This window comes from Eschrichtius robustus, chromosome 7, assembly GCF_028021215.1.
Source record: "Eschrichtius robustus isolate mEscRob2 chromosome 7, mEscRob2.pri, whole genome shotgun sequence".
NCBI lineage: Eukaryota > Metazoa > Chordata > Mammalia > Artiodactyla > Eschrichtiidae > Eschrichtius > Eschrichtius robustus.
In genome coordinates, this window is record NC_090830.1 from 90,908,328 (window position 1) to 90,928,268 (window position 19,941).

A 19,941-nucleotide genomic window follows, 5' to 3' on the forward strand; every position below is an offset into this window, starting at 1 on the left:
AGGGGTATAGAGAAGATGGTAGAGGAGCCTGTGGGGGGAGTGTGGCCTGGTGCCAGCTTTCTGGAGGCATCTTAGTTGATGGTACTTGGTTGAACTGAGAGACATACACCCTTGACTCAGCACTCCCACTTTGGTGTTTATACCCAGAGCCAGTCACATGCAGCCCCATGAGGGGAGTCTCGTGGGAATGTCCAGGACAGGATGGAGGGGAGTCTGAGAAGTCTCAGGCAATCTAACCATCTACTGCGGAGCAAACAAATCAAATAGGCACGTGATGCCCACTGTGTAACACGGAGCAGCGGTTAGAAGAAACAAGGTTTACAAATACAGAACCACGTGCTTGGGTCTGAGGTCATAATGTTGAGTGAGACAGTAAGCTGAGAAAAGATGCAGAAGGTCGTTTGGGGAACTTAAAATGATGCATTCAGAAATCATGTTCTTGTGCCATGTTTTATAAGGACTCGTGCTATCAAGCAGGTGGGCTGGGTGAGGTGGGGAAGATGGGACTGGGGGATGAAGAGCCAAGGGAAGAATGAATAAACCACCAGTGCCAGAGAAGAACCTGGTCCTGGTCAGGAAAGAGACCATGCTGAGACTGAGAAATGTGAGGTACCCCGCCACCTGTCCCTGAGGGTCAACCCCAAAATGGAAACAAATAAACCCGCACCAAGTCCCAGACAACCAACCAAAAAAAGCAAAAGTACAGATAAAAAGTTTGCTTCAACAATATCATTAAACGGTATATTTGTAGATAAAAGCCTGAATATCAACAGTCATTTTTCTGGATATAGGCCTTGATATTCTTTCTGATATTTTTTTTTTCTTCCCAATTTTCAATGCTGAACATACATGGCTTTTGTATATAAGAAAATGACTTCTGCAAATGAAGTCTGAGAGCAATAAGCATGTGTGATAGAAAAAGGGCCAGGGGCTCATGCAGTTTTGTACCTAAAGGGTGAGAATGTTCCAAAGAGGGATGACTCATCTGGCCACGTGACCCTTAGTTAACGCCCATTCTAGCCTGCAAGGGGTGTGTGTTTGGGCTAAAAATAAAGCATGACACACCTCCGCAGCTGCTTAGCCCAGAGCAAAACACCGGGAGACCCACCTCCGTGTCCATCTGTCTGTTTGCTGTCCCTTGACTGGTGGCTGTCGGTTGCTGGCAGGATGCCGGGATGGACTCCTATGTGGTGACATCGTGGCCTGGGAAGGCTTCTTTCAGGGAACCTGGACACTCTGGTCCCTGCTGGGAGTTTCTTGCACTCCTGACAAAAAAACAACCGGCAAACCTTTGCTGTTCTGTGAGTCAGTCCTGACATGGCTACAGAGTATGACAATTGAAAAGTCAAGGACACAAATAAAGGTACCTTCTCAAGGTTACCTATGTGGTAAATCAGCCTTTGGCTAGTTTCATGGTGTACGTCCCTATCCTCACGCCTACTGACCCTGGGTCCCCGGCTTGTACACATTACTTTTGTGTGCACTAACAGAGAAGTTCTTTTAAGTTAACTTGGGGGTTTAAAGAGTCATTTTGAGGACAAATTCCTCTAAAAATATTGAGTGTGAAGCAAATGTTGCTGCGAATGAAGAATTTACATCCTTTTCATCTCATGTGGTAGAAGGAAGTTAAAATAGAAGATACAGAATTACATGCCTCTACAAATATTGGTGGGATATTTACACATCTATTCTATTTACTCAGCCTTTTTAAAGAGGAGCAGTGTCAGATAATCAAAAAACAGGCTTTGGTGTTAAAGGTTTGCATTTCAACTGGATGTCTCACTACCCTGGTGCCTTTTGGTTCAGTCAGTTTCCTTACTTACATAGAAAAAATAAGAATACCCATCTCTTTCGTGACAGAGTCTGTGTAAAGAGCCCAGGATGGTGCCTGGCAAACGTTAGATTGTCAATATGAGTCACATCTAAATTGGAATCTCTTTTTTCAGAAGTGTTCCTTATTTTAGTCAGTTTCAGATTCTTAGAGGAACCATCTGCAACAGGAACTGGACTGAATGAGGATGGTACCTTGTCCCACAATCAGTTTCATCAGAAAGTGTTGTGACAGGACTGTTCATTTTTCTTCTTCGTTCTGAATTCAGATCTGCTTTGCTGAGGCATGGAGGCGAAAGAGGTCTCAGAGGCTGAAGACAGAGCTGAGGATCCAGGTTCTGAAAATAAAGGCCAGCCTGATGTTGCTCAGCCTGATTTCCCACCAGGAGGGCAGACCCCTGGCCCCACTGCCCTCTGGGAGATGCTAGAAAGGAAGTTTCTCGAATACCAGCAGTTGGCTCCCAGGAGCTCAGCTGAACATCAGAAGAGCCTGTTGAATCTTCTCCCACTATTCCTAAAGGTTGGTGTTCTCATTTTTGAAACTGTAAAAAGATGATACAGCACTCTGGGGACACTTCTGGGATGATTGGAAGCTGGAGTCAGTAGTTTTAATATCATCACAAGTGGTCTCTGACTGGTTGCTTAGAGGAGAGTGTGTGCTATTTAATAAAGATAGCAAGCAAGGCTCATCTCCAGGGTGAGGATGGGCTTGGAAAGGATGGACAGTTGGCTCTTGAGTACCATTGTCTCTTTAGTTTAAAAAAATGAGATTGTTTAACAATGATATTTTCAGTCCCAGCTTGGGAGCCAGAGGAGAAACCTGTACCTTCGGGAGCTAGAAAGGCATCTGTGTCCTGACATGTGAGTGGCAGGGTGGCTGGTAACCTCAAACACCAGTAATGCCAACACCAGGGCCTGGGAGAGCCGGAACATAAATTGTGCCAATAATGCAAACTGAGGTGTAATCCATGGGAGCAGCAAAGCAGTGCTCCCTCCCCTGGTTTCAGACACACAAGACAAGTCCAGCCTGTCCACTGGGCTGGCACTCTGACTAGTGGCAGCTGGTGACAGTTTGGGTACAAGGGATTTCCTTTATTGTCTTGGAATAAAGCTCCTGCCAGTGAGGTCTGCCTTATAGCTGAAAATATTGAAGTCTAACTGTAGAGTTGGAAATGCATTTTTTTATGAAGACTTAGTTTTTGCTTGACTATTGAGTTTGGGTTATTATTACAAAAACCATGTACCTACATTCAAAGTACGGAGAATATGAGATACTTTTCACATCTGAAAGTAAACTAGAACAGATGGAACCTTTGCAGGTTTTTATTGGGAAACCCCTTTGTTAATATGTTTCATCTCACTTATTAACCAGGAATACTTAAGGATTTCCAAAGATCACTCAGAATTTTCTTGGGATCATATTTATAGGATGCATGGAATACTTAAGCGTGCCTTTCTGTAAAAAATTGCCAAGTAACTTATTGTCCATGAATTCATTGTTTTTCTCCATGTTTCAGATTTGTATACTCCATCCAACTCACTTCACAGATTGGATAACTGGGGCATAGGGAACATACTGGAAAAGAGGAACTAGATAAGGAGAGAGGCCAGGTTTCTCCTTCCCAGCCATCCCTGCTCTAATGACCCCAGCTTCTGGGAGGTAGCTTTGTCTCACCCAGTTCTCAGATCAAATTTGCCTTATAAAAGGAAAAATGTGAGCATCGCCTGCCGCCCTCCCCCCCAAATCACTGGGAAGGCATATGCGGTTCAGCCATTGCACTGTATCTTTTCCACCCCTCTGGGCAGCCCTAGCTCTGATGAAAGGACTCTGCATCTGAGAGCCAGGGCTTGATACTTCCTTGCCTCTCTCCAGATTGTTGATTTGAGAACTCATTCATTTGTTGTACAAATATTTATTGAGCTCCTATACTCTGTTCTAGGGCCTGGTGCTATGAAAGTAAGGAAGACAGATAGAGGTTTTACCTGCATCTGTCCAGAGCAGAGGATAACTGACTAGCACCCAGAATGTGTTCTGTTTGGCTTGTAGGGGTTAAAAATGAATTAGTGCCATTTTTTCAAAGTGGAAAGTTTTCAGGTGAGACTCAGATTTCAGATTTCTCTTGAAAATATTTGTAGCTGTAATACCGATAATTGGATGGAGATGGTTAGGGGCACCTCTTTTAAACAGAAGATGGTCTTGGTCTCTCAGTTTACCCTAGTCCCCCACTCCCTAACATCTTTCACCCAACCCATATCACTCATTTATGTTATATGACCCTGTAGGCACTGACCTCATGGATAGCAAGCTGTTCCTATTATAACTGAACCTTGGTATTGGCCCATGTTTCCCAAACCATTTCCTGGTAACAGGAGGAACAATAGCCCTATTGTTGAATACATGGGCTTTCAAGTCAAACAGTAGGGCTCCAGTCCCAGCTCCATTGCTTATTAGCTGTGCATCCTTGAGCAAGCTACTAAATATTACTGAGCCTCAGTTTCCTCATCTGTAAAGTGGAATCAATACCAATTTGCTGGGAGACTGTGAGGGTGAGATCAGATGAGGATTGTAAAGCCCACAGCACATGGAAAGCAGACATGATCCCCATCACCTTTCCACCAACCTCCTGGAAACTGAGTGCACATGTGCAGTTTGAGATCCTGTCACCACGATTCCCCAAACTGCTGACAAAATCTGCTATGTTTTGGATCCCTGGAGCCCACCTCTGATGAACCCTGTAGAGGCAGATTATTACAGGCTTTTTATCATTTTCTTAAAATCTATATCTTTTATTAAGGCCTATATGTCTACAAACCTGTTGTTCTTATTAAGTTCTGACTAAGTTCTGCTTGGGAAAGGCTATGTCCCTGGGTTGTGGGATCTTGCCTAACTTGCCCAGACTCTTTGTCAGTCAGACCCAACATGAAAGGGGTGGTCCATGTGTAGTTAGAGCTCTGGTGAAGGTTGGCAGCGGTGCATGCCCCACCTCAGGGGATGTCACCTGCCTTGACCTAGTGAGTCTTGAGATATAACAATAGGTACTGTCTTGTGAGGCAGACTCCCTCAGAGCTGCTTCTTTGGCATGTTCTTCCCAAAGAACTTCCCTTTAGCCTCTTTGGCTTTCTCTCACATATGATTCCTCCCAACACACAGCAGGGGATGAACTTCTCCCTTATCCTGCCATTGTTTATACATAAATCTGCATCAACTATGAGGCAAATACAAAGAGGGGCTTGGTTGGTTCTATAGTAAATTCTAGCCCCACTGCCTCCCAAGTTGAACACTGCAGGGTTGTTAAGGAGTAAACCCACTCAACATTTTGGTGACTGTCTTGGTATAAGGAGTCTCAGGGCACTGGAATCCCAGCAGGGAGCTGCCCTGAGGGGATGAGTCAGAAATGAAGTTCTCACTGGGATCTGCAGGCTCTCCTCCTCTACCAAGCTCCATCACTCCCCTTCCTAGGTCAAAGCCAGGGCAAGTGGTTACTTTCACTGATGATAGGTAGTAATATTCACCAAGCTCTAACTAACTAAGCAAGGCATTTTGTTCCATGCTTACAAGCCCTTATAATAACCCTGTGAAGTAGGTGCTATTTTTATCCCAGCTTTATAAATGAGGAAAGGGAGGTTTAGAGATGTTGCATAACTTGGCCAAGATCAGCCAGCTGTTAGTGGGGAGCAAAACTTAACCTGGGCAGTCCACCCAGGCTCGTGTTGTTAACCATTGCGTTCCCTCGGGCAGTGCTGAGGTTCATAGAACGGAGCACATCTGGTTTCTTTCCCTATCTCATGACTCACTGGGCAATGGCTTTGCCTGCCTCGTACCTATGTCCCCTTTCATACAAAAAGAATGCCACCCCCTGCACATGTGCTGTTTGGATAGCTGACTCCAGGATGTTGCAGACAAGGAGGAGGTTTTATTGCATCACACAGGAAGCAGCACAAAGCCAATGACTTCCCAGAGTGCACAGCAGTGCTTGCAGGAAAGATTCAATTCACTGCTACTCTTTCTCTGCCAAGAGCCTTGGGTTTTGGTCTTTCTAGAACCCTTCCTATCATAAGATCTTACACCAACAGAAGAAGGCATTCTGCTAGCAAGCATGGGTAGGTCCTGTTGGCCTTCAGTTGAGTTTGCTTTGGGGGAAAGGGGACCACTTGGGTCCTCTCGTTGCATAGAGATATTGGGTAATAATAGATGGAGAAAGCTAGAGCTACAGATGTAGTTGTTGAAGATTGTTCTTAGAATATGTACTTTGAGAGAGGACAGCTTGGCAGCGAGACAGGGAATCCTTAGAAATTAGTGTAAAATTCCTCACTGTCTGGGACAGACAACCTGGGGGGTGGGGCTACATGGGAAAAAGAGGGAATCTGTGGATGTGGTAGATTAGAGATACTGTGGATGGGTTCACACTGCTCCCTTCAAGAGGTGACATCTATGTCCCCTCCCCTTGAATTTGGATGGGTTTGTGATGGCTTGACTAATGGAATAGGGCAAAAATGACATTTCTGGGCTCAGGCCTCAAGAGACTTGTAGCTTCTCTCTGTCACTTGAAATACTCATGCTTAGAACCCTGCTTCCATGTTGTGAGGAAGCCCTAGCAGCCCCGAGTAAAAGCCTATGTGGAGAGAAACCAAAGCCACTGACCTTGCAGCTGCACTTGCTGCTGAAAGCCAGCACAACTTGCCAGCCATGTGAGTGTGCCATCTTGCGAATGGATCTCTTAGCCCTTGTTCACTGCCCCAGCTGAGTGAAGCAGAGAAAAGCTGTTCCTGCTGAGCCCTGCCCAAATTGCAGATCCATGAGAAAAATAAATGATTGCTGTTATTTTAAGCCACTCAATTTGGGTCCAGTTTGTTATACAGCAATAGATAATCAGAACGGTAGGTAACATGGACAGGAATCCAGTTATTTCCTAGTGTGGAGGGATTGGAATTAACACTAAATCAGTTGTACTTGGAGATGAGTGTATTTGTGTGTGTGTGTACATGTGCATGTACACAGGTGTGTATAGCTACTCTTAGGCTAACTGCCTGGCCAGTGGTACAGAGTTTATACCATTGGGTGTGGTCAATTATTCTCATACAAACCCGGCATGGACCCAACTGACTATGGAAGAGAGAGAAGTAACATTAAATATAATAACAAGGATGACCAACAGTTATTTCCAAGTGTGGTATCCAGAGGGGGTGGTGAGGGTAAATACCCCTTCTTGTCCATCCCTGACTCTAACCCACTTCAGAGTGGGGCCTGCAATATGGTTTATTCCCTTCTCAGGGGAACAATATTTGTGTTATGTTAGTAAAGTTTTGATGCATCACTTTATTTTTTTTTTCTGTTTACAAAGGAGAGAATCAATTGTTTCACACTATCAGGGGCAACTCATGTAAAATCTCTGAAATGTTTTGAGTTCACTTAAAGGCCAAACCGCCAAACTCTGAGGCAATGAAGAAATAGTAATACTGCAGTCACACTTGAAAACTAATCAGATTCTCTGTCATTCAAAGCTGGGGTTTTCTCCCATCTCCTCTAGAGCTTCTGTCTTCCTTATGCTCTGGAGCCCAGAGCACCATTTTCTTTCTCTTTCTTCCATGTGAGGGGACAGCCACGAGGCATGATGGTGCAGTTTAGAGGATATAAGTAAATAAAAGTTTTTAAAAATATTGAGCAATATTCTCCCAGCATGAAAATCCCAGTTTGGGAAAAAAATTAGGTCCTTTCAAAAGCTGCCTTAACTCTTTGGGGTCTCCACGGTACCATTCAGTAAATGATTGCCTCTGTGCATCAAACAGCACCCCAGTGGCCTGAAAGAGTTAATGGGGCCTCCAGAAGTAGCCATCTTGGTCCCAGGAAGGAGTGTGAGCCTTGGGAGAATCCGGCTGAGCGTACAATTACTGTTCAACTCACGGTGGCCCGATTTGCTTTATTGCAGAGTGCCTACTGGAGCCCCACTGCTCAAAGATGATCTCGATGCCTCTGAGTCAACTGCCTGCAAATTGGTCTTTGAGGGGTTTGCCACTGCAGGGAGGAGGCACAGGAATTTGTTAGGAAGATATCATAGCAGATGTGATATCAGTCCTGGGGAGGGAAATAATGTTACCACTGAAATTCCCAGCCAGAAGGACTGACTTTATCTCTCCAGAGATTAGCCTTTCCAGGTGATAGCTGGTTTCCAGGTGGTAGCCATACATTTCTTAGACATGCACATGCTACTTGGGTATGTGTGAGATAACTCAGCTCTTTACTCTGCTGCTTAACTGGTTCTCTAGGGTTACCCTATGGCTCAGCCTCTGTTTCTGTAAAGTGGGAATAATAATAATCCCAATCCCTATGCAGATTAGTGGAAACAATGCGTGTCAGTGCTTGGCCCAGCATTTGGCACAAAACCAGCAATCTGCAACACATTTGGCCATCGTTCTGCACACTGTGGGTCTCATAATCATGTGTTTGCGTATCAAATATTTGGTGAAGGTCTACTATGTATAATAGCGTTTAACATTCACCTAGTATTTTTGTAGTTCTAGCAAAGTTCTGATGTACTGCTTTTTTATTTACAAAGGAAAGGTGCGACTATGTTCGTTTATAGGGCAGAAAATTTTTAAGTATTTCAGATACAAAGTTTTGTTCAAATCAGAATACCCAAGTATTCACCACCCATATAAAAGAAATGAAGCATTTCAGATAAACTAAAGTCACCTGTGTATGAATTCTAGAACTCATTCCCCTTCCATCCTCCTCCAATGGTAACTCCCAACCTGCTGAATTATCATGCCCTGTGGGAAATGATATATAGAGAGACAGCAAGTTACAGAAGTATAGTACAGTATCATTCTAAAATACCTGTGAGACTATATGTAAATTATACAGTAATATGGGTGCATTTTTATAACCATAAGTAATATTATTGTGTAATTTATGTACAGTCTCACAGGTTTTTGTAGACGCATACTGTAATATACTGTTGCAATTTGCTTTTTCCACAACATTCTATTTTGGGGATTTATCCATATTGATACAGCTCTATTTCTTTTTCTTTTTCAGTTCTATATGATATCCTTATATAGATATGTCACAAATTATTCATTCATTATCCTATTGATGAACATTGTTTTTCCCAATCAAAAATAACGCTGCATGAATATTTCTTGTTCACGTCTCCTTGTGCATGTGTGCCAGCATTTCTCTAGGGACTATACCAAGGATGGGAATTGGTGGGTTTTTGGATGTGTGCCCCTTTAACTTTATTGGATTACATTAAATGCTTCTTCAAAGAGGTTCTTCTAAGTGACACTCCATCATAGAGTATGGGGGTTTCATGTTTCCTCACCTTCACCCACATTTGATATTGTCAGATTTTTCATTTTTACTAACCAGAAAAGTATAAAATATCTCCTTGAAGTTATAGTTTGCATTTTCCTGATTATTAGTAATTTGCCATTTATCTTTCAATAAGTTACTTGTTGTTTCATTTGCCCATTTTTTTAAAAATCGGATTGTTTTCTTATTAATTTATAGGAGTCTAAATACCATTCCTTTGTCAGTTATATGCATTGCAGATATTTTCTCCCAATCTGTGGTTTGCCTCCTCATTTTGTATATGGTGTCTTTTCATATAGAGAAGAGTTTTAAAGGTTTTTACTTTTAAACAAATGTGGTATCTATTGCAAGGAAACATATTGAAAATGATTTCCCTTTGGAAATTTTATGTGTTTCTCACCCTTTCTAGAAGGAGGATCTCAGCTTAAAAAAACTTGGTCAGGCCTTTGGGCAGGAACATAATTTAATATGGCTGGTGAGTGGGAGCAGTAGACAGGAGTCCAGCAAAATTACATTTCATAGAGGCCACTAATTGGCACAGCAGCTTACCTTCCTGGTGGGAACCTGGGATCAGGAATTGCCAGGAACTCAAGTCTGGGGCCGAGGACAGTCACTCCACTCTGTACTCAGCCTGTGACAAGAAGGGAGAACAAAGGGAAAAGGCTTGCATGAAAAGCAGATTTAGGGATAGGATTACTACGGAAACTGGGAGGAAATTTTGAAAAGAGTCTGGCATCCCAAGCAGAACTGTAAAAGACTTCTATTAAACAGTATCCTAAACAATAAGGGGAAAAAGTCTGAGGAAAAAGATGAGCAGATGGGATAGAGATTAAAGGGACAGATAAGAAAGGATTTTAAGGAAATTGAAAAGAAATAGGAGGTTAAAAACAATGACAACAACTTGGCCTGGGAAAGGATTTCCTAAGCTTGGAACTAAATCCAGAAAGCAAAGGAATGGACTGAGAAATTTCATTTCATAGGAATTTCAGATTTCTGTACAGCAAAACCAAACAATACCAAATTTAAAGATGAAATGACAAATTCGAAAAAGTCGAGATAGTATTATAGACGAATGGTTAATGATTTTTATATATAAAGGGATTTTTAAAATAAATAAGAAACTAGTGAAAACTCCAATAGAATAATAGGCTAAGAGTAAAAACGGACAATTCAAGAGGCATGAAAAGCATTCATCCACTCTAGTTATCCAAAGATTGCAATTGAAATGAGATATTTTTTCTTCTGTAAGTTTTCTCATTTAAGATGAAAAAGCACCACAGTGCTTGATGTTGGCATGGGTGGAGAGAAATCAGCCCTTTTCCATGGAGCCCTTGGAGGCTAATCTGGTAAATTGTTTCTGGAGAGTGAGTTAGTAGTTAGTAATAGGTACCAAATCACTAAAAAAAAAGGAAAGAAACCCACTCTTTTAATTGAAAATCCTACTTTTTTAATCCTACAATTCCACTTTTTAGAATTTATCTGAAGGAAATACTTGCATGACTAAAACTAAGATATCTGCATGAGGTTTGACAAGTGTGTAAGAGGAGAATCAGTGAGACACAGCAATCGATGGTGAGGAAGGGGAGGGACGCAGAATGTAGAGAATCACTCTTGGAATTTCCCACTAGGGCAGGTGGGTGCCTGGTAGGGCCATTCACTGAGGCAAGATGCAGCAGGTCTGGGGGAAAGGCAGTGGATTCAGTTATGTGTGTTTGATGTTTCAGGAGCACGAGTTCAGGGGAGACGTCCAGGGGCCAGTTGGAGGTGTTTGGAGCTCAGCAGGAAGTTGAAGAATTCCTAGGCACTAGTGTAGGGAGACAGTGGAAGCTGGAGGGTAGGTGATTCAGTGGTCTTCGGATGCACCTGGGAAAGCGAGTTGAGCCATTGGTTTGGGCTGGCAGGGAGGGAAGGAGGTGATTCTGATGCCTTTGCTTTGTAGCTTTGACATCTCTGAGCGAATCCTGCATGTTGCACTTCAGGCCTGGGAACACTCCGTGGGGATCATCTGCTTTCCCAGTCTCCAAAGGCTGGCTGAAGATGTTTCCAACCAACTTGCCCAAGAAATACAGAAGGCACTGGTGGGAAAGCCTGCAGGTAAGAGAAGAGAGGTCCTGGAGAACTTCACAGTAAGCAAAACAGCTCTGTAGACCCCTCCCAGGCCTCCGGCTAAGCCCCTCTCTGCTTTCTAGAGGAGTTAGAGTAGTGACTTCGAAAGCGCATGGAAGGCCAGGTTCTGCCACTGAATACCCTGGAGAACAAAGGAAAAGGCTAGAAGAGGGAAGAGAAGAGGGAATTGGGAAACTCTGCTGCTCCTGGGAGGGACACAAACACACACACATACATACACACACAGACACACAGAAACCAAAGCCAAGCATGTTTCTTGCTGCAGGTCTCCTGACTTGCATCCTTCCACTCAGGGAGCTGGACCCCAGAGGCTGGGCTATGAGACTGAGGGCAGGAGGGAATTCCAGGGGGAAGGAATGGCTTGAGCATGGTGTAGATTGCAGGAATCCCTGTGACCAAAGGGGCTGTGTGATACAGGAAGTGGGGAAAAGACACTGGATTGTGGCAAGTCCAATTGCCGAGGAGCTTGTTATTATTATTTAGCAATAGGGAGCCATTGACGGTTGTTGAACAGGGAGGGTGGTATGATAAAGGCTATCCTCCAAGGAGATTCATGTGGCAGAGTGTGAAATGTTTGCTACAGATGCAGGTGTCATTGTTGGGAGGGCAAGAGGCAGAAGTTCCCTAAAGACGCTAAGGCACATCTCATGGAGAGAGGGGTCCTAGTGGAGGGAAGCTGGGTGACCAGGCCACCACGCTGCCCTGCTGGTGACCCTTTCTCCCCTCCCCTACACTCTTGCCAGAGCAAGCGCGGGTGGCAGCTGGGCAGTTGCTGCAGTGGAAGGGAGATGCGGATGCAGAGCAGGATGGCTACCTGCTCCTGAAGTCAGTGTACGTGCTCACGGGGACAGATTCGGTAAGTTCCAGGCCCCAGTGGCCCAGCCTGGGTGCTTCTCACCTGTGTACAGAGGGACGTCCCAGCTCAGGGCAGTGGCATGTCTCAAGGGTGTCTTTATTCTCATGAAACTGATTTATCGTTTTTCCTTCCCTACTGCCCCTCGGATATAGAACGTGGACTTCAGGGTCTGAAATTCATATTCACATCCTGCCTTTTCAGTTGACAAGCTGTGTGTAAGCTTGAGCAAATAATTTGACCTCTTTGCGTCTCTGTTGTGTTGTTAATTCTAAAATTGGGGATAATAATGCCTCCATTCTAGGGTTAGTGTGAGGATCAACAATGACTGATGTGTATGGACTGTATTTCCTGTGTGTCAGGGTGAGGCTGGGTGCATCCCATGCATTGTACTAATTAATCCTCCCCAAACCCTACGAGTCAGATTACAGTGATGCTGCACTGGTGACGAGAAGTCAGGCTCGCCCGTGATATGCAGCTGTTGTCTGTCTGACTCTGTGCTCTGAGCCACTGCCCTTTACTACCCCTGCTAAATTCAGACTAAAGGAGCAAGGCCCGTCGGCACCTGCCCCGTGCCTCCCCAGAGACGGAAGCGACCACTCCGCCTTCCCTTCCCACCCAGGCCCCATCCTGGCTGCGGTCACGGCCTCCCACCACGAAGCAGGGACCTTGAGTGGTTTGCCGATGACTGGTGTCCTCTCAGGCAGGACAGTCCCTGGGAGCTGTGGCCATCAGCAGCAGTGGCCGAGGCCCTGTGCAGGGCAGGCCCAGAGGCTCCTCCATCTTGCGAGGCTGCCCGCTGTGAGCGTCCTTGTGCCAGACTAGGAACAGCAGGGAAGCAGGCTGGGGTGGTGGCTGGCCTCTGTCTAATGGTGAACAGAGGCATCAGACAGGCATTTGGAGACAGTCCCAGGAGGTGAGAGAGGAGCACAGCGAACAGTTGTTCACCGGCGGGAGGACCATCTGACTTTTCTTCCATGTAAACTGCCTGGACCACCATCAGGGACAGTGGCCTGGAGCACAGGGTGGGGGCTTTTCAGCCCCTGGAGAAGGACTGTTTTCAGTCTGAGTAGTAAAAAGTAACCTAAAGCCTTGTTTTGTGCTGCGAGGAGTCTGCCCCCAAAGCAGTGAGACAGTAAGCAGGTGGCCTTCTGGGGAGGCAGTGCAGTTTGGAGGACAGGGAGAGTCACCCTGAGTGCAGTCATGCAGGGCCACGTGTCCAATATGAGGGCAGACACTACCTGCAGTGGAAGCTTTTAGGGACTAGTGGCCTGCATTACACTCCTGCTGCTGGCCCAGGCTGTACATTCTTTTCTCTTTTCTAATTTACCCACCATGTCTGTGAGATTAGTCAGTTGGGTGGGAAATTGCATGGACAATATAATTTTTAATAACCACGCATGTGCTCTCTCACGGTCATGTATGTGTGCACACACACATGTGGAGGCTACAGCCACAGTAATCCCGGTGCAGCTGCAGGCAGAGCCTGTGAAGAAAGGCCCTGGGAAGCTTCACACTCAGGCTGGTCCCTCTCTGCCAACTCCCTGTCTCCTCTCTGTCTGGCAGCCCTGGGGCTGTTTAGCTGCGGTGTGGCTCTCTGGATTATTGGTCCTCACCTATAGGGCTGTTTTGGTCACGATGAGGTCTTAAATCTGGACGAAGGGATGGAAAGGGCCCTGAGCACGTCCTTAATTCAGTTGCTTGTACTTGTTCTCAATCACCTCTTCCCTACTGAGTTTCCAGTTCCCTCATCAGGAGGAAACCCACCAAAATCAGAGGTGTGATTGCCAGGAAAGCCCTTGATTTCCGCTCTGCACCAGTCCCACCCTCCTGCCCTCCCTCCTTTCCTTCCTTCCTGTCATCTATCTATCGTGTAAAAGATATAATGTTTATCGAGCACATAATACACACTTTATATAAACTTAATCTTCACAGCCATCCCAGTGGGCCCTATGATTGCCTCCATTCTAATTGAGAATGCGTCGCCCAGAGAGAGGAAGTGACTTACCCACGTTCGTGGCTAAAACAGCCGCACTGGCTGACCTCTCTGGTCTGGGTCTGGAGCCGTGCTCTGCCTGGCCCTGCGGCCCTGGGTCACGTCTGCTCTTCCCTTGCAGGAGACGCTGGGCAGAGTTGCTGAATCTGGGCTCCCAGCCCTGCTCCTCCAGTGTCTTTACCTCTTCTTTGTCTTTCCTCTGGAAAAGGATGAGCTTTTTGAGAGTGAAGTTCAAGTTCAGAGGATGTTTGTGCAGGTGAGTGGGAGGAGGGCTGGACTCCCCTGGGCCGAGACCGAGCTGTGCTTCTCCAACCTCCTTTCATCTCTCTCCCCCTAGTTCTGAAGCGCCTCTATTCTCCTGGAGGGGCCAGCTCACCCCCTTCCCCCAGGCTCTGAAAATGCCGGGGAACCCCACGCATTTGGAAGATGGAGTTTCTCTCCATCTCATTGTATCCTTGTATTGCCCTTGTTCTCTCCCAGAATAGTGTGCTCCTCCTCCTCCACTTGGCCACACCAGCTCCTTGTCCTCCAGTCTGTGTTCTAAGGTCCTGCCGACCCTCCCGGACATCTGGAACCTCCTGTCTCTGGCCCCTGCACCTCTGAGAACAAATATGCTAAGCCCCACTTGCATAACTGTAGCCAACATTTTCTACGTACTTGCTATGTACCCATCCTTATGCCATAACCTCACATCTGTCACCACCCCCAGCCCTCTCTTCCACCACAGGATGTGTGTGGTTTTGTGATCTAAGGTATGGTGAGTAAACATGAGTCCAGGGTCACAGAGGTGGTGGGTCGGGGCTGGGATTGGAACCCTGGGAATCTGGCTCCTGAGTCTGCTCACAGAAAGGCATTTCACCACTCTGTGAGGTCACCTCCGTCTCTCCTCTCAGAGGCCATCTCAGGCCACTAAGCATCACATGCTATGTCCTCATGTCATTACCCATCTTTCCTATCCTCTCTGACCAGCAGCGACTTTTAACATAACTTCTCACCTCTCTCCCCTGCCCCCTTACTGACAAGTTCTGCTTTCTCAGCTTTTGGGATGCTGCATTCTCCAGAAAACTCCTCCTGCCTCTCTGGTGGGGGGGCTGTGTATCTTACTCATCTTTGTGCCTTGGCCAGGGTCTCGCACAGAGCAGGTACTTAGGACCATTTGGGAATTGCCAGGGCAGCTGTCCATTGAACATGCACGTCCACATCTCCATCCATTTTAGACCAATCCTCAAGCCAGAATCATCTTTACCAGAGGGTATCTCATGAGTTCTGGCAGATTCCACTTATGGTGGGTTGTCCATAAGCTGCATTTGTTAGAAATTTAGGTGTCATTTGCCTACACATAACTCATATTTTAAGTGGTGACCAGGACACAGTACTGGGTACTTAAGTCTTTACTGTGTGGCTTCTATGTGCTCTGCAGGGAATTAGTGCAGCCCTGTCTTCCTGGTCCTCTCCATGTATGGACAGAATGTGAGCCACAGTGATACCACATCAGAGTTCCTCAGGGTTTCCTTATTTCATTCCACAACATGTAGAGAACTCCTCTTGGGTTCGTCAGTGTGCTGGACCCACGGTCTCTCACAGAGATGACAGAGAGATAGAGAAGTTAAATGGGGAGAGCAATCACGCGAATAAATGATCAGTGTCCAATTTTTTAAGTGCTCTGATGGAAAAGTGAGAGATGTGCTGGGAAATAAGGACAAGGGGACCTTGTAGAGTATAAATGGAGGCCCTTCTGAGGAAATGGCATTGAACCTCCCTGGTCTGGGGCAGAGGGTGACCACATATAACCCCATCCTTCCCGCTGAGACATGGAAAATTAGGGAACAAATTCATCACAGGAAGGAGGCTTCCTAACCAGAGTCTCTTTGGCTTTTTTTTCCAGATGTTGCTCAACATTTGCGGTGAGGCTCAGGGTCTGGAGGGACTTCTCTCTGGAAACGAGCTCCAGTCTCTCGTGATTGCCACGATGTGTCTTCGGGAGCACAGCTGCTCCTTTTGGAAGGAGCCCACCTTCTGTGTGCTGAAGGCAATCTCCAAGGCCCAAAACCTTAGCATCATCCAATACCTGCAGGGTATGACCCTGGGAGACCTGGGCTGGCTGTGGGCACACTTTCTAGAATAAGACCTTGGGATGCCCTTGCAGCATCAGTATAGATTCCAGGGACCAAAATAGAGATGAACAAACAGGATTTTCACCGATGCCCAACTATGCCTAGTAGGTGACCCGACATTGCTTGGGTCCATTCATGAAAGTGTCTTTATTGTTCATTCTGATGCTCTACTGGAGGAGAGAGGGAAAGGAGAACTCATTTACTACACACATGCTGTTGAACAGACACTGTGCTGGGCTCATTTGTATGTTACCTCATTTGCTTCTTTGAGATACATATTGATAATTAATGCCATTTTCCAGCAGAGGAAACAGATTGAGTGATAGAAGAATTTGCCAAGGCTCCCCAGCTAGTGAAGAAGAGAATCAAATATTAAACCTGGAGATGCCTGATTCCAGTGCCTTAGGTTCTGCTCTGGGCAGCATGTGTAAGGGTTAAGGACTTAGATTCTGGAACCAGACGGCCTGGGGTGTGCGCTCCAGCTCTGTCCTCCTAGCTGAGTGACCTTGGGCACTTACTGCCTGGGTGCTTCAGTTTTTTCATCTGTAAAATGGAGGTAATAATCCCGTTGATCTCAATGGATTGCTGTGACGCTTCGATGAGTTGGCATATGTGAAGTGCTTAGATAGCGCCTGGCACCCAGTGGCTGCCCCACAGGTGTCAGCATCACAGCATCATTACTTGGGTGGGATCAAAGGCAATAACCTGAGGGAATCAATTCCTTTAGCAGTCCCAGGGGCCTCCCTTAGCATCATCTGTCTCCTGAGGACCCAGGTAATGCTGGGAAGCACGGACACTACTGTGGCTTGCGGAATCCTGGGAAAATGTATTAGCCTTTTTTTCAGGTGCTGGCCCATCATGGGGCAGGAAGGGAAGCTCTGCAAGGCTGACTCCTAGGGGAAGGTTTTGACGAAAGTCTTCAGCTGACCTCTGCACCCACCGTGCACCATTTTTCAGCTCCACCAGCTGAAATGCCTCTTAGAAGCACAACCGTCTATCCCTTGGGTTAACTCTAAGGTGTGGGGTACTTTTGGGAGAGGTGGGGGTCTGAGCCTGCCAATGTGACCTGCTTGTCCACAAACACTTGTCCTGTGACCTGTCTTCTTTCTGGGGCCTCCTATAATAGACAGTGTCAGCTGGTGAGAGCTGGGAAAGTACAAGCCCACCCTCTTACTGTAATTGAGCCCTGGGACGAAACTTCATCCCCAGTTTCAAGATTGAAATTTCCCAGTGAAGCCAGGGCCCAGGGGTAATGGTGTAGGGCTGAGCTGGGCCTGAGGTGCTCAGCAGCCCAGGCACCCCTCACAGACTGGAGTCAGAGACCGCTGAGAAAAGGCTGCCTGCCTTGGTGGCGGGGGTCTCTCACTGCGGTCATTATTCTCAGCTGGAAAAGAAAAATGCCACCGCAGTGAGGAGCTGGCCACAAAAGCACTGTGCCATAGGGGAATGAGTAGTTTCCATGGGCGTATAGGCTGAGGAGAAGGTCAGGAAGTAAGGACTAGCCTGGTGTTTACCTGCCAAGACCACAACTCTCAGTGCTGCCCTGCCTGGCATGCAGAGTTTGGAACTTGTCCTTGGCCTTGCAGGTGAGGGACTGAGCACGCCTTATCTCAAATTCTGGTAGACACTTTTCCTGATCCACTGGTGTGGCTTTCCTGGCACTCAGAAGAGGCTTCCCCCAATGAAAGAGCCCTAAAAACAGTGATCCACCCAAATGCAAACCCAGTGACATCTCTCTGCTGACTCCATTCTTTCCCTGGCTTCTCACAGCTCTGGGGTAACCAGTGTGTTCCACAGCAGGCCACATACCAGTGGGGCCTGTCTTCCTCCCCCTCCCTTGTGGACCACACTTCCCGGCTCCAACCCCCTGGATTCTTTAGTAGCTGATACACACCACCTTTTTGCCCTTCATCTTCCCACGTGTTCATATATCCTTCCCTACACTTTTCATCAAGCTAATTTCTGCTCAGCATTGCTTCCTTAAGGTCTCCTGCGACACTCAGGTCTTGTGTCTTGCATCTTGTTATTTGATGGGCCTGGACTGTCCTGTGTGCTGGGAATTAAAAGCAGAGGGCTTAGAGGCTCCCTTCCACTTCCTGTTTCACCTGCTCTCCATCTGGGCCCTCGAGTGTGGCTCTCAGGATGACACTTCTCATGGAGGAGGCTTCTTCTTGATCCAAGAGCCAGCGGAAAAGTGTTTTGAATGAATTCTCATTCACATCTTGATATACAGTTTAAAGGCAGGTGGGGAGGGAATGACCACTGAAGAAAAGCTATTGCCTTTGAATTCAGCAGGGGTGTGTTTCCTTCCTGCAGCCATGGATTGCATCAAGATCTCCCTCCAGAACCTCTCCAGGCTTGCAGACACTCTCCCTGCTCCCGAGGTGAGCGAGGCAGTGAGCCTCGTCTTGGGCTTTGTGAAGGACTCCTACCCCGTCTCCTCTGCTCTGTTCCTGGAGTTTGAGAATGGGGAGGGCTACCCTCTGCTACTCAAAGTGTTACTTCGGTAAGTGGCTGTGCTTGGTGGGGAAGAAACAGTGGAAGCCAAGGTCCTCACAATCATTTGCAGTGCTTTGGAGAAAGACAGATATTGGGGCTTCTCAGAATGTCTTCTGAAATACAAATCTCCATAGGGCATGGCCAGAGAGACTTTTATTGCAAAAGTAAATCAACGTGCAGCCGGGTTTGGAGCTACTTCTTTAGGAAACCCATGGGTGATCGCAATAATAGTTTTACCAAGTCCATTGGGTGGCATGTACCACCAAATGGCTGGTCTAACAGCCACCTGTCAGAATCTACATCCTGTGCTGGAGGGCTTTCTGGGATGGCTGTGACCGGCTCTGCCTATATGCTTGGGGGTTGGAAGTGCCCAAAGATCAACAACTCCAGGACCAGCCCTCTACCAATGACTGGTAGAAGCTGATGGATCCATACCCAGCGAATTTGCCCCTTGGGTGGGATAGCTCTACCCTGCCTTCCAGAGTCCCTGGGAGGATTAGAAACAAAAACAATACTCACTCTTGAAATAAGCATGAGGAAGTCTAACAAAGTCCAATTATTTCCCATGATGTCTGTATTGTTGCCATTCTGAAATATCAAATCTCTCATTTCGGGGGTGCTCCTGCCCTGCTGGTGCCCTAAGCTCATGACTTTCGGGGGGTCTGGCCACGGAAAGCAGCCTTCCGGTGAGCAGATGCTGTGGCTCTTCACAGGTTTCTCTTTATTCTAATTGCACGTCCTTAGATCAAGGGCTGAGGCTAGCAAACAGAGTGACTTTTATCCACTCCCTGTGTCTTTTGGTGCTGAACTGGTGGACACCTTTTGGGTCTTGCCCAGCACTGCGATTTCCATTGCCTCTGTATCCCTGTGGGGAGCACCATGAGCAAACCTGGATGCTCCGTCCAAGACGTCCAGGGAGCTGGCCTCGTCTGTCCCCACAGGTACGACGGGCTGACCCAGAGTGAAGTGGACCCCCACCTAGAGGAGCTCCTTGGGCTGGTGGTGTGGCTGACAACCTGTGGGAGGTCAGAGCTGAAGGTGTTCGACAGCATCACTTACCCGCAGCTGGAAGGCTTCAAGTTCCATCACGAGGCTTCTGGTGGGTCACTGGGTGTCTCCGGGTGCCTGACAGCACTTGGCACTGTGCCCTGACGAGGCAATGCAGGTCATTCCCTGGTTCCCTGTGCAGAAACAAACATGTGGCACCTGT

At 46.8% G+C, this 19,941-nt stretch overlaps 1 protein-coding gene across 1 annotated transcript in view; it reads left to right on the plus strand.

Annotated features, from left to right (window-relative positions):
- Positions 1-2,116: 2,116 nt before the first annotated feature.
- The window catches only part of WDFY4 (WDFY family member 4), a 250,705-nt gene continuing 232,880 nt past the window's right edge, over positions 2,117-19,941 (plus strand). The window contains exons 1-7 of the mRNA XM_068548935.1: positions 2,117-2,350; positions 11,122-11,236; positions 12,013-12,125; positions 14,240-14,374; positions 16,004-16,193; positions 18,549-18,738; positions 19,673-19,830. Coding sequence (XP_068405036.1) covers positions 2,117-2,350; positions 11,122-11,236; positions 12,013-12,125; positions 14,240-14,374; positions 16,004-16,193; positions 18,549-18,738; positions 19,673-19,830 — 1,135 coding nt within the window. The remainder of the gene's footprint in view (positions 2,351-11,121; positions 11,237-12,012; positions 12,126-14,239; positions 14,375-16,003; positions 16,194-18,548; positions 18,739-19,672; positions 19,831-19,941) is intronic.